The sequence below is a fragment of the Neopelma chrysocephalum genome, unplaced genomic scaffold, assembly GCF_003984885.1.
Source record: "Neopelma chrysocephalum unplaced genomic scaffold, ASM398488v2 Primary Assembly neopelma1_26b, whole genome shotgun sequence".
NCBI lineage: Eukaryota > Metazoa > Chordata > Aves > Passeriformes > Pipridae > Neopelma > Neopelma chrysocephalum.
In genome coordinates, this window is record NW_020897696.1 from 3,599,486 (window position 1) to 3,620,360 (window position 20,875).

Here is a 20,875-nt window from a genome sequence, read left to right on the forward strand (position 1 = left end):
GCTTCTTATGGTTGAGTACAAGCCTGCTGCACAGATGTTTCTTGATAAGGTATAAATCTGTGTTAGATGTTGTTTATTGCAGCATTTTTATTGCCTTCTTCCCTGAAGGAGGGAATGTTGCCTGCACAAGGCAACCAGATGTGACCTGCAATGAAGTACCATTACAAGCAAAAACAGGTCCCATATTCCATATCAGCATCTGCAATGGCTCATCAAGTATTTATCAGATCATTTGAACACTTCTACAGGCCCTAGCATCATATCATCACCAGAATTTACTTATTATAACCTGCAATGAAAAAGGCGAGCATCCTGTAAAGCGACTGGTGCCTCAAATAGCAGGAGATCCCATTTTAGTTTGGTTTCCTGCCTTAAAGGTCAAATTCCTGAGCAAACACTGCTACTAGAAAGTAAGATACTGTGATAGATCAAGGCAGCTGCTTTTCAGGGCATTGCAGGGAAGAATTTCTCTTTTCTGCCGTCCTGCCCCAGGTGATATCAATCCTTTGATGGTGACAGGGGAAGAGACTTATCTCGTACTGGTGCCTATGCCAGAAGTGCGACAAGGGAGTTTCTTCCCTGGGGAAGGTGGCACAGCTTGGAGCACCTCACTGAGTGGTTCTGCTCCTGTGGGAGCAAGAGGATCTAACAGGAAAAACTTGCCAATGACCCCAGCATTTGAAGACAGCCAAGCCTGGCCCCGGAGCCACAGTGGGTCCTTCTCTGTAGCTGATGAAAGTAACACCCATGGGCTCTGAAGGAAAAGAGAGACAAACTTTTCAAGGTGTACTTCTTGGAAAGTTTCTTGAAGGAAAACCTGACATTTCCTATTTAAAAAAAAGAGGGGGGGTGGGCAGCAGGATGGGTTATTCTTCCCTGAGCTAATCTACGTCTCTGATTTGCTTCACTTGTTACACAGACAGAAGATCCTGTCAACACAGAAATAATGCCAAGTATTTACGGTTTAATGGAACCCAGGGACCAATTAACAACATAGAAAACCACCGGGCAGTGTATTTCTTATCGTAACAGGAGGGAAATCTTACATTACTGCTGTTCCCCCATTTCTTAAAATAAAGCACCAGCGCTTTGTCAATGATTTCTCAGTAGTAATGTTTATTACCTGCTAGTTTTACCACTGCCCATTTATCAATCGCTTTCCATGTTCTATGTTCAGTCACAAAACCCCTCTCCTGCAAACTAAAACCCCGAAAAGAGAAGAAAAAAAAAGAAAGGAAAGAAAGAAAAAAGCAACTGTCAATAGGGCTTCAGACCAGCAGTGCTAGAACCTGCCCTCAACCCCAAGTTCTCGAACTGCTGACTCTTCAATAGCTTGATGGATGCGATGCACCTCGTCCTGCGTCAAAGTCCTCTCTGGGTGGCGGTAAACGATCCGATAGCAATGGCTGACCTTCTTCGTCCTACAAAACATAGACCAAAAGAGGACTCATAAATACATGTGCCTACAAATGCAAATACATGAGGCCAAACACTTACCCTCTGGATCATTTTTGTGGTCTAATTGTGTTCCTGTTGCTTGAAAATCAACTTAATGCTAAAATACACAGTCTGGAGATGTGGGACTGAGCTGAATTTTAATTTTTGCAGAGGCCTTTGCTGAAGTCTACCTTATACCTCAACTTGTATTGCGGTGGGGTAGCTTCTTACCAGAGTAAACAATCCCATGAGGAGGGCTGTGCTAACTAACACCGCTGAACTGCTGCTGACACCACAGCTCTCTCATTTCGGTGCTAATGGGGCTATTTGAGTGAGCACTGGGCACACATACCCCGCTCAGATCAGTGGGGCTGGTGGTGATGGGCATAAGGAAAACACCGTGCAACCTCTGTGCACTGGAGAGCGATGTTAACAGCTGACGTGGGGCATCTCACAGCCTTACCATCCAGGCCTCAGCCTGGGGAAGGAGACTGAACAAACAGCTGCAAAAAAGAGTAAAACATTTCTTTCTCATTTCTTTGCCTTCACTGGAAATTAGAAAGAGGAATAAAATGCATCTGAAGTATTGTGATGACCAAGTATCCATTTGTGGGAGAAGGACAGAGATGGAGGATGAAGGCAGTCATCACTCCCAAAGTGGAGCACCAAATGGCAGTGCAAAATTTCTTACCCTGTACTATGGAAAGAAAAAGACAAGGAGAACGCAGAAAAGGAATAGAGAAGAGGGAATGATGGGGGCAAAAAGTATTTAAGAGTAGCTGGTTAGGCAGAGACAAGTTAATGAAAACCCAGGACAAACTAGGAAGTTGAGTAAGAGTGAAAAAAATCTTGCTCTCCATCAAAAGCAGGATGGAGTACCTAGCTCTTGCAAGGGCACCTCTGTAATTGGAGTGCTTGTGTTACTGAACTTAAATGGCAGTTCTGGCATACTTTTTAGTGTCAAATGGAGCCCACACAGCTTCTTCTTTCAAAGGTAAACACTCAACTTCAGTGAAAGAGAGAAAATCTGAGGGGAAAAATAATAGGAGACCAGAGATCAAGTATCAGGCAGAAGGAGCTCCCAGACTGGCAGAACTCTGCATTTAATGGCACGCAAAGGCATTCAGCAAGCTTTGGGTCATCTCTCTCCTGACATTCTTTCATGTTAGAATCCATGTTTATTATGACTATTTGATTAGAACTAAGATTGTGTTTATAGACAAAGATAATTCTCAAGATATTAATGTCCACCTCAAATCCTACTAAAAACAGGCACAGATAGTTTTTACCTCACAATAGCTATTCGATACAATTAGTTTTTACCTCAGAATAGCTATTTGATACCAACTCTGTTTCACCCGACATGGGTGGGAAGCTTGCCCTGCTCCCACTGGCAGTTTACAACAAAAAAGGTAACTTCAAATTAAAGCATTCATTCTTTTTTGTGTGCTCTGAAGATAAAGCAAGTTAAATCTGGCTGGTATTGGAAAGGGCAAACTGCATTTCATAAAGTGTTAAGCTGACTGCAGTTAACTGCTAAAAGTCAGCCAAGAGCTTTCCCTGTGTGCAGGTTAAATGCTGTGGAAAAGTGATCTTTGAGAAAAGAGGGGGAGGTGTAACTGCTGGGAAGGTGTTGCTCTGCTCTGCTCCACCTGCAAAGCAGTCGAGAGGATAGACCTGGAAGCAAGTAAATGGAATAATAAGGGACTGGCAAAATGCTACACTGTCAGTAAGAAATTTGAATAAGACAGAGGGATAATGAATCGGGGCTCAACAGAAACAATTTTCAAAACCAGGCTGGCAAACATCACTACAGCTGGTAGTATTTTAGTTTTTAAAGGTGCTACAGTAATACACCTGATCAAAAACATTTGCAAATTGCTTCAGGTAAAAATCTATTTAGAAGGTGTACAGTCACAGGCTTAATCCTGAAGTCTTGTAAATACTGGGAATATATCCCATGATGGAATAGTCATTACCACCATTTAATGTGATGTAAACACAAGTTTGCTTAATGTAGGTGTAAGCTGATATAGGAGTATCTACAACACTGTTTCTTCATTGGTCATGGCTAACTGAAGGTGACAATTACTCCTGACTTGTGTTTCTGTATCCCCCCTCCCTCCATCCCAGTGAGCCATTCATTCACGAAGCAAATGAAATATATCAATGGGACAATAGTTTCTTGTGGGTGTTGTGAAAAACCAGCAGCTTTAGGAGGTATTTAAATTATTGAAGTGTAGAGGTCTTACAGAACAACACAGGACTAGAGTTCTGTTAGTTGCATTAGAAGTTAAGCATTGGTGTGGGAGAAATAAAATTGAGATACTTCCCCCCCTCCCACTTCCAAATAAATTACTAAGACACTGTGATTAATCCCTGCCATAAGCTGCAACTGAAAAAAATTATTGTCAGCAAATACTACCTTTGCTCATTCCCTTTCTTGCTTTTCTTTTGTTCTGCAGAGCCACAGACTGTTTGCCTACCTTAAAGATGGCTCTGCTAATGCATAATGAACTCTCTACTGCATGTCATGCTGCAGCCTGACAATAAGGAAGCAGTAGCTCTCCATCCTGAGAAACAAAATTTTGAGGCCAAAACCTAGAACAGCAGCTTCACTGGGTTAAAAAAAAAAAAAAGAAAAAAAATTTAGAAGCTTAGCAGTGAGCACATTGGGCTTTATTTACCTAAACTGCACCACCTGACAAGTCCATGCGGTTTGCAGTCACTCCTCTCCATTAGGCTTCAGCTGATCTTAGTGTCACAAGTCTTCTCTGCACCAGCCTGCGGCTTTCAGGTAATGAAACACAGGGAGTACAGTGAAGCACTGCTCAAAGGGAAAAGGAAGTCAGGGATTTATTCTGACGCCACAGGAGGAAACAAGATACGGACCATGAACAAACACTGGAGTGAAACAATGCCTAATGCTCTTTCATATGATTTTTGGAGGAAACAGCTTTGCCTCACGTTTTTCAGGATTGTCACACAGCTGCCTCCATGCGCTAGGGAGCTGATCCCTGCCAGGTCAGATTCATAGCATGGGGTCAACCTGAAGGTCAGTGTATATGTTTGGGTATTTCAGCTTGATATCTATGCATAACAAGAAATGAAGGGGCCTTAGTCTGCCAGTAGTCTAATAAAAACAACATGAAAGCAACGTGACACTGGCACCAGGGCTAGAATGAAAGGGCGTGTTAGGCAACAAAAATTAATACATGTGTGTTAGCTTTCCCTTCATGGGAAACCACAGAAAGATGCTTTAAATGCTACTTGTCTAGAAAGCTGATCCCAGAAGCTACCAACAGCAAAGCACTTAAACATCCTGACAGGGGAACCTGTCTCAGTCATTACGTAAGACTAATCCCTGGGTCATTTGGTAACCAAAATGTTGCATAAAGAATAAATGCTTGGCATTGATGTTGTTTTCTTCTACATGCAACACTGTAACAAGAATGAAAACTTCTGCATCCTGTACTGGCAGAGGGAGATAAAACAGGCAGCAGCGAGTGGGGAAAATCTCTACTTTTTAACTGTGTTTTACTCTCCATTGGCAGAAACTTCTGCAGCGAGGTTACCCCTGCTCTTACGTGGTGAGAACAACACAGAACTACACACTTTTCTGGAAAGCTGGATTGACTTTGAGGAACAGAAAACTAGAGATGACAATCACCCACAGCATGAAGGAGCAAAAAAGAGTACCATCTCTTTCATATGCTGAGCAGTTCACCAAGCAGTACTACTCACCACTATACCTATTATTCCACCTTTTCCTACATAATACTATTTAAAATTAAAGATCTGCGCACATGGTAGTACAAGTGTTTGAGATTATTTTCTCTCTGTTTAGTGAGTCATGTTAATGAGGTTCTTTGAGGGTCTCCCAATTCCTTCCACAGAAGTTCGTATCCTATATCTCCTCCAAAAAGATTAATTAAGTAATTCCCTTACATAAACCTTCACACAGTACTCAGTGACTGCTACACCCTTCACAGAGATCAACGTCATGCTCTGAGCATGCATGGAATGACCTCAACGAAGAGAAAGGCTTGTTTTATTTGCACCAGTGCCCTGAAAGCAGTGATGATGGGAAGAAATGAAAGTACTGTTTCATGTTAGTAGCATCCCAGTAGAAAAAGCCATGTGGAGAGCACAGCTGTGGTTTTGCTTTGTGGCTCCAGCAGTTCCAGAATGGTTCATGGTTTAAGTGGAAATGGGGAGGAATATTAAATTGCAAGAAGAAGAAGATATAATTAATTACCTGTTCCTTTTTGTTTCACGCTTTCAAACCACATCCATCTCCTATGATAGTAGACACAACTGCTAAATATCCTACCATAAATCTTAAATCGACAAGTGGCACTCTTTGCTAAGAAGTACATCATGGAAAATGGCAAAAGGCTTGTGCTATATACCTTATGTCAGTGGCAAATAATTCAATTACCAGGGTGATATGCACAGAGAATATAGCAGTAATTCTCTGAACAAAGGTCTTTCCTAAATATGCATTCTCATCAGTCCTTTCAAATGCTAATACTTCATCTCTCTGGAAGAGCATATTGTACACACAGCATATTCTTAAAAAGGGACATGTTTTGTTTAACGTGATTTTGATGCCAGTGAAAGGCATCACCTCCAGAAGAAAAAATTGTTTTAAACCCACAGAAAGCAGGGAATGGTCATTCCTGTCGCCCACCTCTTCCAGCTGATATCTGACAGAAGGATGGTTCAAAGATAGTTTAGGTCAACATAAGCATGTTGAGACTGTCAACATTATTTGACTACTGGGGATTTTTTTGGTGGTCACTTTGAAAGAGATGCATGTTCACTGACATATGGTTGGACTGAAATACTGTTCTTCTATTTCACAAAACTGAGACAGCAATGGACTTTTTGCTCTTTTCTAACTGGACTTGGTGGAATCTGTATCTGAATACCAAACCCTGAACCTGCTTGACCTTTTCATTCTTTCTTTACTATTAATTCCATCTTAAGCTTCTCTCCTCATGTAGGAAAAAAAGTCAAAATTCTGTTAATAGCCAGATTACTGAGAGAGATAAAGAGCACGGTATGGGATATAATGACAAAGAACATAAATAACACCTTCTAGTTAAGATAATGAAAGGTGGATGAAAAATGAAAGCACTTGGAAACTTTTCAGCTTCTCAGTCACTGAGACACTGTTAGATAGCCATATGTAGGACCTAAGCCATTGTCCAGTATTCAAAACACATTGGATTCATTAGAAAGCTTTGATCATGACTTTCTTTTTCTGCCTACATCTATCATCTAATCAATTAATTTCTTGCATGCATGAAGAGATACAAATAGATAAATACTGAAAAAAAAATATTTCATAGGCAACACCTGAAAGTCACCTGGCTGTAAGATGTACTCACTAAATGTTTAGTGAAACAGTTCAAGCAATTACTTGTGCTTTGGCCCAGCACTTTGGCCTCTAATGACCTTTTCTCATTCCAACAGATCACCTTGGTTGGCTGATACGGGCCAGTAAAACAACTAATGTGAGCAGCGTAGGGTCTTTTCTGCTAAAGTTTTGTAAACAGACTCAGTCACACAAGAAACTGAGAGAGTGTTTCCCTTGTGCACTGTTACAGTAGAGTCAGTAACCAGCCAAGGATACAGTCAGCCGATCTCAGATTCAAGCGCTTCCTATGAAAAAGCTCTTAAGGCTCACAGCACCAACAGTAATGGAATCCATTACATGCAGGCAACAATGAAATATCACTAGGGTAAAGAAGAAAAGTATCATTCTCCATTATACTAGTAGAAAATCCAGAGTACCCACAGGATCATAAGCTAATTGTGATACAGACTTTTGCTGCCACCGAAGGGCAGAAAAAACTGCTAAGTCTTGGAATTTGGGATTGTGTTTTTTCATTTTAAAGACAATGACTCATTGATTCCTTGAAGAAAGCAATGATCAGTGGTTGTAGAGCAGGTATGAAAACAGTTCTCAAGGGGATGGATTTCACCATCGGGGATGACTGATTGTCCTCCAGTCTCTGTCTCTTCGGGAAAATCATCTATCAAACACAGGTGACAGAAATTTCCATCATATCTGATCCATGCCAATACAGAGGAATCCATTTCATGTAGATTGAAAGTTGGATGCGACTGAGTTACCCTTCTTGTAAGATGAACTATATGCACTTAGTTCACACTGGGTCTCCTCCATTTTTAGGTGCTTACCAGTCCATCAGGTGAGTCAGTTGCAAATCCTGCTCTAAATCCAGGAAGACTCAAGAATAGGCTAGAGGCTGAATATCTTCAAGACTTTCCTTGTTGTCAGCATAGTAACCCCGGAGCACTCATCATGCCAGATAAACTCAACACCATGCGTGGAATGATCTCTCAACTTCCCAAGGCTGAGCCCTTCAGCCATGAAAGAAAGCCCTGCAGTGGGCATGCACACAAAGACCAGAACATGTGCAAACCTGTGAGACTTGGAATAGGGTACAAAACCCTACATTTTCTTCAGGGTTATCACTGCGACAGGATACTGCACAGGTGAAATAAAGATAGAGAAAAGCAAACTTTCTGATACAAACATACATATAAAATCCAGTGAAATAAATTCTACCCATTGTGGTGGCAAATAAGAGAAGGTTACTTGGTAAAATACTTGAGACACTTAATTTTATGTACTAAACATAGAAAAATAATTGGATGCTGAAAGTAAGAGAGAAAAATAGATAGTCTCAGCATCAGACAGGACAGAATACCTATTTTCTGTACAGCACAGGGTTTTATTTTGCTTCACTTTCCCTAGGTTTGACTGAAAAGGTTCCATGCCAAAGGCTTTTCAAAGTCTAATCTTGTTTTCACCAAAACAAAATGAAGGGGTAATACTTTTTGTTATTTGTTGTTAAAAAAATTGACCACTAGAGACTTAAACATTCTCTAACTGAGCAAACAAATGAACAAAATAACTCAATTTGATACTGTGTCTCATGAGAACTGGCATCTAAGCTTCTTGACTTTCTCCTTCTGTGTTTAGTTCAGGAACCATGGCAGGACTACATTTCCCATGAGAGATCAAGGCAAAAAATTCCTATGATGGGTCACATCCTCTCTCTGGAAAAGAAACTTGGCTGACATAGCCGATACTGACATACTGAGGAGAACAGAAGCAAGCATTACCTGGAAGTCCTGGTAGAACTGGCAGCTGAAGCATTTTGGCTACCAGCCAGAAAATTCTTAAAGAAAAAATCACATTTTAAGTGAGTAAAACAACAACAAATCAACATATTTTCTGTCATTGCTGGCTCTCCCACTTTTTCCACATTTTTCTAACCTCCTAAATCCCTTGTAATTTAGTGGTAGAAGAAGGTATCTTTGGCAGCAACAACTTTGTGGTTCTGGCAAAACTTCATGACTTAGGTACCTCATTCACAACCCCTTGTGCCCTTCCAGGGCAACTGGCTAGTACTGGATTGGATGAGAGACACAACCTGTCTCTGTTTCGACAATTCTGGAAGACACACTGTTTGCAGAGTTCACTTCTTGTGCGAAGACATTATATTCATCTCCCTCTGAGCCACAGTGTGCAGGTAAGTGGATGGAAAAAACTACTTTCAAACAGTGATATTAATGATTCCATTACTGGTCATTAGGTGCAACAGTATCACTCAAAATTTTCCAACCATTGGCAACTGAAATGCCACCTGTACTTATAAGTGACAACCCATCTCAATAATTCAAACAAATCCAACAAGAGAGGTGAATTTGGACTCTTTCAAATGCTATCTACAATATTTATAATAAAAATGTTAAGTGTGATACCTTTTCAGTTCTTCTGAGTGAAAGATCAAAGACAAGAAGTATAAATATTTAGCAGTTTTTTCCAACTAGATGTTAATACTAAGGGCTACAAAAAGTATTACTAAAAATAACATTGCTGTAAAATTAAAACATATTTAATAATCGAGTAAAAAGGGATTTCTATGAGAATTTAAAACAACTCATTCTCCTAAGAAATGAAGATGGATGGGAGTGACAGCTGGTTCAGATGTATCTCCATTGAGTACTAGCAAAAATAAAATTCTACAAAGTTAGATAGCAGACAAGTGCATGGGAAGGTCTGAATGCTGTTTTAGGCACTGAGATTAGTGGTTTTGTCCACACCAGTCCTAGGAGCTAGATGTTTAAGTTCCCTCTACACTTGTTAAGAGTTGAAGTAAAGAGGAACATGGCTCTGGACTCAGACCAAGAACCTAAATGACTTTTCCAAGGTCAAATAGCAAATTCATATAGAGAGAGAACTTATCTAAGTGCAGGCACAAACCCTCTGAGTTACCATTCTTTCAGGTTACTCTTTCCATGAACTCACACTTCCAGTCACCTTTCTTTTCTGCAAGTTGTACAGTAGTTCTGGAAACAAAACAGGCTGTGGCAGGAGACAGCAACTCATCCCATACAGAATGGACCAGGCAGGGAGAGTGGAGAGCCAACATCAGGATAACCAAAAATGCTCTTGTTAAGTGGCAAACTAAACCCAAGAGAAAACAGAAGAAAACAGGATGGTGAGAAGAAGAAGGGAGAAGGAAGAGATGAGTTAACCTGAGACTAGAAGACAAGAGGGACTCAAATAGAAAGCAGAGGTTAAGAGAAATCACCCACTTTTTTTTTGAGGAAAATCAATACATTAAAAGCACCTGCCCCCCTGGCCATCCTCCAGCACTAGAACGCAACTTAAAAGCATTTGTAGCTGCGTGTGTGCAAATATAGGGGGTTTCTCAATGGGGCTGCTGACAGTACATGTCAAAGCTGGTGAAAATTCTGCAGCCACTTGTGCAATTAAGTGTTGTTCGCTATTTCCTTCCAGTCCGTATGATACTTTTCCTCTCAGAAATGTCAGGTTTTATGAGCCTTAATCTGGCTAACTGGATTTGTTTTGGAGATGCAGAAATTCCCCACTTTCCCTCCCTGAGGATAGAGTGGTTCCACACAGACAGTCACAAGAAACCTGTTCTCATCGTTTTTCTGACAGCTGCTGCCTTGGGAAGACAACTCAGAAAAAGTTCTCAAAGTAAGGATAACTATTGGCCAGCAGATTAAACTACTGTTAACACAGAGGAAAACTGTCTAGCTGTTAAACATTTCTCTCGGTGGATCCCATTTATATAGGTCATACATTTGGACCATGATGACAGACAGAGAGTCCAGACCTTGTAGGTGAGGCTTGCCTGGTTATTTTGAACATGATGATGGGGAAAATGTGCCAGCACTATTGAAACTAGCCAAAAGATAACAACATATGCCAATGACGTGCACCGGCCAGAACTTTTACAGCTGTCAAAACGAACATTAGTTTGGAAAACTCTAGTTGCCACGTTTGGCATGTTGCGCCCTTAATATTATGGTTACTCTTCATGAAAATAAAAATGTGAATGTAATTGGAAGTATGCATAGTGAACACCTCTTACAGTAAGTGAAATTATTGGTCTGACACTCAAAAAAGGAAATAAAGCCATTGAGACATTACACTAGGAAGATCAAAATACCATTTTTTGCTATGACTTTCCTGAAAAAGGCCAAGTGATCCTTCCACTAGCAGGAATTAATATCAGGAAAGAAGGAATGAGATTCAGCACAGAACGGGGAATACACAGGAAGCACCAGAGTAAACCAAATGTACTCAAATTGTCCAAGACATGAACTTTGCCCTAAGATATTTTAGGAATGAGTAGAACAAATCTCAGAGCCATTCTCAGTTGTCTTTGAGAGCTTGTAGAGGACAAAGTAAGGTAAAAAATGTTTGGAAAAGGTTAGAGTGCTTTTTTTTGAAAACGTGAAAAAAAAAGCTAGAAAGCCATAGAAACTACAGACCATTTGGCTTTACTTTAATTTCCCAGAAAGACTAGTGCAGGTAATGAAACGACTTGTAAGCATACAACGGAAACAAAAAGTAAAAAAACAGAAAACATGGATGTATTGAGCAAATCTAGTCAAAACAACCTAATTTCCATCTATAAAGGTGTAACAGGCTAATAAATCAATAATCAATAAATGAAACAATAAATCGCAGAAAGTAGCAAACACTGGGGGGGCAAGTGTTTGTGGGGGTGTGTGTATGTGCATATGGCACATATCTTCACAGTCAGCTAAACCGGATAAGAAAAAATGGTCTAAGATCAACATGCCACAAAACAAGGATCCATTGGCAGCTCCAAGCAGTTTCAGACAAAGTTGAAAAATCTTAGGAAAATAATTTAAACATTATAATAAAAAAAAAAGAAGAAAAATACTAAATCAAATTCATAAAATTAGGTAGTAAAAACCTGTCTCCCTAAATGATTAATGTTGGAGAGAACTGCATAATGTAGATGAGAAAATTGGTGATCAATACTGGTGATTACTACAAAAAGGTGATATTGCAAATGGCTGTAGTAGTCGTCAATAATGTGTTGTTTCTGGGAGGATTTATCCACAGTTCAGCTAAATCTGAAGGATTGTTCTTGTAGGGTTCTTCAACCTAACTCCTGGAGATGCAATATTTTCACTAATGGAATAGGTGACGCAGCAGAAGTGTTTGTTAACTGGTATATTACATTAACTATAACTGAAGAGAATGTTAGAATAATCTTGACAAACTGAAAAAGCTGAATAATTCTGACAACCAGACCAAGTGAAAGCTGGTGTATTTAGCCAAGAACAACAATCTGCATGCACAGAGGATGGGGAACAACTAGGCATACAGCAGCATTACACAAAGCATCGAAGGATCACACAGAATCATGAGCTGAAGGTGAACCTGTGATGTCGCTGTGCTGCTTTAACCTAAGCAAGCACCACTCTGGGATGAACTGTTGGAATGCAGATGGAATTACATCCTTCTGCCCTACTCGACACTGCTATGCTGGCTCAGCTGAAGTACCCTCTTCACACCTCAAGAAAGATGTGAGGCAACTGGAGATCACTGGGGAGCAATGAGAACAAGCAGATGTCTAGGTAACACAAATTATAAGAAAAGACTGAGAGAACATAAGATTGCTCAGCCTAAAGAACAGAAAGCATGAAAACATGCTTCAAAGACATAAAATGATGCTGCACAGTTAGGTAATAATCTGTTCATCAACATTCACAAGCAGCAAGAGATGAAAGTAATGAGCTCATATTGCAGAAACGTTCAGCCTGAGAATTCGCTTGGAAAGGCAGTGAGGTCCCCATTGCTGGAAATCTTTAAGGACTGGTTATACAAGTGTCTGTCAGCAATGCTATAAGTAGAGCTGATCCTGTTTTGGAGTAGGAGGATGAACTAGGTGGCAGTACTCTTCAACTCTTTAGCATAACATAATGTAATGGTCTTTAAAATGCAGAAAGGTACTTCAGTAGCAGAGATAGCTCAGTGTAGCTGCAACTTATCACACATCATGTATTTGTTTATCCCCTGAAAGTGATGTAACCTCTTTAGACCAGCAACCCTTTCATTAGCCTTATAGACAAATGTTGAAATACAGCAGATAGGAAAGCTAAGTGCTGCTCAGCTATCTTTCACTACCTACGTCAATAAAAAACCCCCAACCAAACAAAAAAACCCAGAAAAGTCCACTATATAAGACAGCATCTCAAAGGGAAAATGTCACTCAACTGCTTGTCCCATTTGCCTCAGGGCTGAGAGATGTCTTAGGAAAGCTCTAAGGAACAACCACAGAAGATGCTGCATATTCTTGATAGGCTGAACTGCATTTTTCTCTTCTAAGCTTTTCTGAGTTTGTATCAAGAGGTTAAGACTTTGCTTTCAGCTTTCCAAGTTCACATTCAACTCCAGGCTAACTGAAAATAAGGGCAAAGTCCTCCTTCTAACAAAACAATGTTGAAAACAAGCCAGTTGAAATTCTGCACCCCAAGGGAATTTGGGGAAGTCCAGGGACTAGGAGACATCTGAGATGCCAATCCTTAAGTGAAGATGTGGCTGGTTGGCCCCAACTCTGTGGACTGTGGCCTTCTGACATAGAAGCTAATTAACTTTATGCCCTGTTGCATACTTACTGTACCTGTTCCTTATCTATACAATGACAGCACAGAATTAAGAAGCCATCACAATAACCCCATGTACTTGTATTATAGTATGTGTATGTAAGTGTATGTAAGTGTATACGTACATTCACAGCCATTGCTGCAAGGGCTAGTTTTTTATTAACCTTTGCAAGTTTGTTTGGATTGATAAGATCACCAGTTTTTGGGAAATCTTGATGTTTGCTAAATAATTTTCAGGGATTAAATGTTGATCTCATATAAGTTCCACTGCATACGTGTTCCTCTGCTCTTACATGAAATGTGAAGTTGCCAAGGAACAAATAAACTATTTATGACTTATCCTGTACAGTAACAAAGAATGGCTTAATGGGGGCACATACTACTTTGAAAGTACTGCAGCCTGCTGTTCCCTGAACTGGAGACTCTCTTAGCCAAGTTTAAGATATGTACTCTCCTTTATCCTCAAAAAAAAAAGATCAAATTCTTGACATGACTGCCTGAATCACAGCAGAAAGACTCACACATGCCACAGGTTCCTGCACCACAGTCTCACAAACATGCTTACTTGTAGGTAATTCAGTGTAGATTGCAACTATTAATCCCGATTGCTAACTGAAATGAATTAAAGTTATTTTTACATTACTGACTTTAGAGTTATAGAAGAGGTGAGTGGTATTTATTGTACATAAGATGTAGCAATTTGGTGGCATAACCTTAAACACCATGTTCTCTGCCTGCAGATCTTCTTTATTTGAACTACAGTAAGAGACAAGGAAGGAGATGTTCCTTCTGAGATTATAGGTAGCTACGTCTAAACAGTCACCTTGACAAGTGTCACAGGGAGGTCATACCACTAAGATCAGCAGAGGTTGTTCTCTACTTTGCCAAGTTAGACACATCAGGATGGCTGGTGTTCTAACATTATGTTTCAAAACATACACAGTACCAAAGAATATGAAAAACCCACTGCTGAGAGGGTTGCAATGCTATTCATTATTCACGCTCCCTTCTGCATCCACCATCTCTCTCCACTGCACTCACATGGACAAACTCTCTCCCCAGCCAGTGATGCCATCTCTCTGCAGAGATGGCTGAACCAACACGGGTGTGGTGTGTGTGGATTCAGTGAGAGAACATACCTCCTTAAAATGGAGGAGATGACAGAGGATATGCTGTAGCCCTTACAGAGGAAGAAGATGGAGGCTATAATACCCCTGTGACATTTTGCACTGTAGTCTCTACCAAAAGATGGACACAGAGACACAGTTTGGACAACCCAGTAAGATCAGATCGCTGAGCAGCACAAAGTAGATAAAGGGAGAGAGGTATCTGCAGATCTTATTCCTGAAACCTACACATGATACCCATCCACCGTATCATCATACTTGACACCACTGTTATTTTACTTTACCATCCACTTGGGGAAGGGTTAAAATGATCTCACCCTTGACACAATAAATCCATCACAGAAGCAGAAGCATCAGTCTAAAGCACAGGTTGCATGGGACTTGGACAGTTATAGGCCAGTCAAAACATTTATAAGCACTTCTGAGCTGGATGAAAGCTTTCTTACATTGCTGGCACATCTGCACTGGCACGTGCTTTGTCTCTTGTATCTCAACAGATCTCAGTTCTGTATATCCCACAGTACATCACAGAAACTCCACAGGGAAGTATGGAAAGGATGTGAATCAGGCTCAGCATTCAGCTACAAAGCCTGTGGTTAGATTCATACTGCATTGAACGAATCTTTCAGTTTCGTTATTATTTTTGGTTTTGTTTTTTAAAGGTTGAGCCTGTACCTATTTTCTTTTCCACAAATACTGGGTGAGCATTTCAGTAGCACCTGGGTGAACCAATAAAACTGAGCAGCAGTGCTGTTTGCACAAACCCTTCTCCAGTCTGGTCTCCAGGCGCTTCTCACAGCTCCTCAGATTTGCCCTACAGCACATCTGCCTGACTGGCTGCATGTGTGATGAACCACACTAGCAAGCTGATGTGGTTGAAAATGACTAAATTCCCAATCTAAGTCAGTGAATGGCCATACCAGCCACTGTGCCAGCACAGTGCAGGGGTGAGAACAGCACAAAGCAACACCTATGCAGGAAAAACACATGTGGGAACAAGAGCTAAAATCACAAACTGGTAATTAACTGAATCCATGTAAGCACTGAAGTACATCCTCCTTTTTCCCCCCAAGTTCATGTAAAACCGTGTTACACATCCAAACAAGACAGATATAAGGGAGAGGGAAAAAACCCTGTCTGGCTGTCCCCAAAAGTTGCTGAGTTCAAGCTCCTGACCTATTCCCACTGAAGGCAATGGGATGTCATCTCTTTCTGCCAACTGAGGATTCAGCTGACGTTTTACAAAACAAGAGGGACAGGTCCCTGGGTAGCAATGTTTTTAAAGCTGATCAGCAGAAGCAGCCAGTTGGATCCTCTTCTTAAAAATGATGATACACCGGTTTAGTTAGGAAATGAATGAATGCGTTCAGGACAGCATGAGAAGAGGTAAGCGAAAACAGCGATGACAGCTGAACTCTGCAACACTGCAACACTTTTGCCATCAGATAAGCCTGAGGTCAGCGGTCTGAGCAGACCTGAGGTGTTTAGGGTTCTTTGCAGGGCCTCTGTACTAGCACAAATTTCATTCCATGCAAGTGAAGTTGTCCCTTCTCACAAATATAATACAGATCCTGGGAAGGGAGGCCTGTGTTTGTAAGCTCACTGTTTCAACAATGTTTAAGAAGCTACTGCCCTTAAAGATTAGTCTGTCCAAAATCATTGCCTTTAACTACTCCCCTGTATTGTGGGACATCAGCCCAAGCTGACTGATGGCTTTTGGACATTAAAAAGCAAGGTTGGATAGAAGTAGGGTGTGGGAATCAAGAGATAGAAATAATGGTAAATCACTCATTTGCTGAAAGAAGGCATGGTTGCCTTTAATGAATAGTTACATGGAGGATGTGAGATAATGTAAGTGAGACTGTTATGAAACTTGACTATGAGATACTTTGAGTAATGATCTATAAAGCTGCTAACTGGATTCAGTAAGTTGTTGAGTCATTGCCATATAAGACTGGGCTGCTTGGAATGGCATACAAAATTCATATGGCTAAAGGCATCAAGTGGTTTGCTTTTGGTTAGAGAAAATGAAAATGAGCATACCTGCACATAGATTTTCAAGAATAAAAAAATTAATATTAAAAAAAATTAGCCACAACTATATACCATCCATTCTAATAGTACTATGTCATTTATATTTTAATTAAAGCTGTCTTGAGATTGAGAATTAGCGGCATGAAATTAGCATGGATTTTTCATGTTCTGAGAAAAAAATACAGTATGTTCTCTGCACTGAAGTATCTGTTATGACATCAGCTCAAACTAAAATGAGGACTGGGCAGAAGGATGCTGGGTACTACATATAAATCACTGATCTTTCACCTTTTAGAATATTTTCACATTCAAACTGAGATGCTAAATGTGCTTAGTGCTTAACAAAAAAAAAAAAAAGAGAAGAACTTAACACCACTGTGGATGTAATTCATTCTGGAGTAACTACTCAAGCAAAAACCAGGGCTGAGCTAGTCAGACAACTCTATTATCTTTCAGCTGAAGAAAGTGTGATTAGTGGAGGAAATGTCACGTTTACACTTAAGAATGGTTTAAAAGGCAACTTGTATCTTTTGCCACAACTCAGCCATTTAAAAAATACTGTAAGAGAAAGAGGCAGATATAGCAAAGAGCACATTTTTTTTATAATTTCTCATCCTTGTATTAAGCCACCAAGTTTAGCTTGAATATTCAGTATCTCTGCAAGTTGGCATTTCCCAGGCAGCAGGGCTGAATTGCTCTCCGCTGGTCCTCAGGGATGCAGTTCCGGGACTCTTGGAGATGAAGGATCCCTGCACAGTACCTGCCTTGTGTAGCATCAGCTTGTGGTGCAGCACAGAGCAGCAGGACACAGACCAAGGGGAAACTGCATCTTCTTCACTCCCTCTGCTGTGAAAGGGGAGAGGTGGGTCTCTGCAGCTACTCTATAGTATGTGGGAAGGGGATGAAAGCAGTTAAACTGGATGGAGGAGGAACATTTGCTAACAAATACACTTCTCCAGAGAATTTTTCTCAAAGGTCACATTGACAGCATTGCATATAAAATGATCATCTCTTCTGAAGATGTTTGTGCTCATTCACCACGAAAAGAATCGAAGTGTTACTCCCAACTGCAGCGCTCTCTTGAGCAGCGCAACATTCATGACCACTACATGGACACTCTGCAGCCCTTATGGGTTTTGTGGTCGGATTTTGGTTGGTTGGTTTGTTTTTTTCCTTTAAATGGCAACTACTCTCAGTCTTCTTTTTCTGGCTTTTCACTCTTTTTTTCTCTTCTACTTTTCATTTTTGACTTGGCATTTGCTGGCATTGAGCTGCGAAGCTTGTACTTGGAGCCAGTTAAAGTTACTGGGGAAAATCAAAGGAAATGAGCTGTAAAACTAACCAAAAACTACTTTCAGCACAGAGGTACCAGTTTCATGGTCACCCCCACTTGTAACCCCCTGGAAACATCATACAAACCAAGAAGCATAGGATAGACTTGGAGAAGATGCACAATTCCTCCTCTCTGCTGTGTTTGTATTTGGCAGCTTTCAGCTTCCTATCAATAGTACCTTTGATGTGCCATTTTATTTACTTTCCAACTCTTTTAACAGCCTCTGATAAATGGAGGACCTTCCACCATTACAGATCTCAAACAGAATACCACAAAAGATCAATTGATCTAGATGAACTCGATCCACCCATACTGAAATTCTGATGGCAAATGATCACAGCAGTAAAATTTGGCTTATGACATAAACCCCCCCATGCCTGCATTCACTGGGCTACAGACATCCCAGGTGAAGTGTTGAGTTGCTTGCAAAGGTTACCACTATAAAAATGAATGAAATGAGATAAAATTGTAGAGACTTGTTTTCATCAAGAAATGAACCAAACCCATGCTTTGTTGAAAATTTACCCTCTCTTGTTCTACAAACATGCCTATGCGCACATAGTAACCATGATGTTCCCTGGCTTTGCCATTTCTATTCAGGGCAAGCATATCTGTCTTCTCTCTGCTTTCTCAAATGAGCAGAAACTAAGCATACTTGGTTTTAAGAGGTAAAAAGCATCATGGAAAGCAGGTTCAAGGAAGCAAAGCACTGACAGAAGGAACCAGCTGGTCTTTTGCTAGTAACCAAGATGAGTATCTCAAGAATTACAGACAAAGCAAAAATGAAATTTAAGTGTACTCACATGCTGTGATGCTTGAGCTACAGAGCATTACAGAGTTACCATTCACCCTCTGAACTGCTGAACATGTTCATGTTTCTATCCATACCAGCAATAAAATAAAATACCTTAGCTTAAGCTGCTCCAGTAAAAAATATTTAAGAAAGTAAAACTTCCAGACTATGCAGATGAGCAGAGAGTTGGCAATTCAGTCAGCTACAAAAATGAGATCAATTCCAATTACAAGCTCATACCTTATTTATAGCAGCCTGGCCTGCCTAAACTAACATATTCATCTCTGATAAACATCAGACATCTCTGACCATGGCAGGATATCAGCTGAGAAGGACAGCGAGTGACAAGGACTTGCTGAATGTCATTCAATGAATCATTTAACCTCTCTGCATGTGAAGAGAAATGCAGGCACCTCACTCAGCCTTCCTAAGAACCTCAATTCAAGAGAAATGCCCATGCAAATAAAGAGCTCTGAAATCCTTGAAGAATGAAATACAAGACAATGTGGCTTCTCAAAGGTAATGTGGCAGTGTCAAGTGGCAACACAGGCTATGACAAAACTCCTGCTATAAACCGTGGAAAATAAGGAGGGTAAAACTTTGTACATAAATGCTTTACAATATATTTATTGAAGTAATATATCGTGTGTTTAAATTTTCTCTTCATCAGATATTTCAATACAGGAAAAAGCAGCCTATTATGAAACATCTGAGCAGAATGAATGGGTGGTTTATTAGACTTGAAAGCAATGACTAGTAGTTGATCTGTCACCCTCAAGCCTGAGAGACAAAAAAAAGTCTGTTTCCCCTCACCCATCATGGTGTAGAGTGGAATAGGTCTAAATACAAATATGATTAGTCTAAACTGCAATCTTTGATGTAGCAATGCCTGCAAAGGTTACCTGCAAAACTGAAAGGCAGCAACCAACTATTTTTGCATGAAAAGATCTTCTTGCAAGAGAAGATAAAGGGCATCCATGTGACTTCTCTGCTAGACATCCTCCAAAGCCATGGATTTTTCTCTTCCCACAACAAATACCACACACAGCCTCTTCATCTTGAAAGAGCATGCAACAAGGTCTGCAAGAGCAGCAGCCCTTGCTCTGCTTAGTCCTGTGGCAGCACCAGCCCTGCTTTGTGGCCACACAGCTGGTTGTGCAGGGAAATGATACCCAGCTGAAGCACAACCCTTTCCCCCTGCTTTTTTTTTTGGAGGACAGGTTCTCAGCTAGATCAGTCCCCTATCTGGATGCCATAACACAGGGGATGGCATGAGTGAAGGCGTGAAGACTGGGAATAGTTAATCAGAACACAAGCTTTTGCCACAGCCTAAGATCATGGTTCCAGGACTGAACCCAGAGAATCTGCCAGCTCAGCTCCTACTTGCTCTGGGCTCTCATAAGCAATTGCCAACAGAAGATATGATGTCTTCAGTGGGTACCACCTAGGACCAAAGCTGGAACATCTTCACCTGAGCTTTCTTAAGTTTGATTGAAAATAACCTTCATATCCCTACAACTTCAGTGTGAGTTATGGCAATGTAGATGATACTGCTTGCCTGTATGAGAACTGAGAGAACACTGCAATGGGTTCACCTTGCAATACACTATGTTTGTAAGCAATTTTTTTTCTGCTCCTCATAGTGCAGAGACTCATGGGAGAGCAAGTAGAAGCTTGTGGGATTTGGGATGTTTTTCTGGCTGGAGGCATAAGAGAATGTGATTCATTTGTGTTTCCTTTCAGAAATGCAACTGCCATCAAACAATCACAAAACAGTGCCATGATTAAACAACTGATTACAGGCAAGCATGGGGATGCCCACACACAGTAAATCTGCCCTGCTGCTTCCTGGGAAAGTTTGCTGCCCGTGCCAGGTTCTGTACGGCTGTGTTAGACTGCTCCCTGTCCTCAAACTAGCTCATGCACAGTCTTTCTAAAGGCAAGCCCTTTATTTAGATCTTCCATTTGCATTTACATTTTTAAAGAGACAACTGTGATTTTCCAAATAATTAAATAACAGAGCCCGAAGAACACAAGTAAATATTGGAATTGAATTTGGGAAAACCCACTACGTATCTTGGTTTATCTTTCACACTGGTAGATCTTTATACTGAAAAGCAAAGTAAGTGTAATTTCAAAGACGGAAATACA

General features: G+C 40.6%; 1 protein-coding gene across 5 annotated transcripts in view; it reads right to left on the reverse strand.

Moving 5' to 3' along the window:
* Nucleotides 1-1,094: 1,094 nt before the first annotated feature.
* The window catches only part of FARS2 (phenylalanyl-tRNA synthetase 2, mitochondrial), a 240,071-nt gene continuing 220,290 nt past the window's right edge, over nt 1,095-20,875 (reverse strand). For all 5 annotated transcript variants that reach the window (XM_027676252.1, XM_027676251.1, XM_027676254.1 and 2 more), the window contains one exon: nt 1,095-1,421. In XM_027676252.1, the coding sequence (XP_027532053.1) occupies nt 1,283-1,421 (139 nt within the window). In that variant the 3' untranslated portion in view covers nt 1,095-1,282. The remainder of the gene's footprint in view (nt 1,422-20,875) is intronic.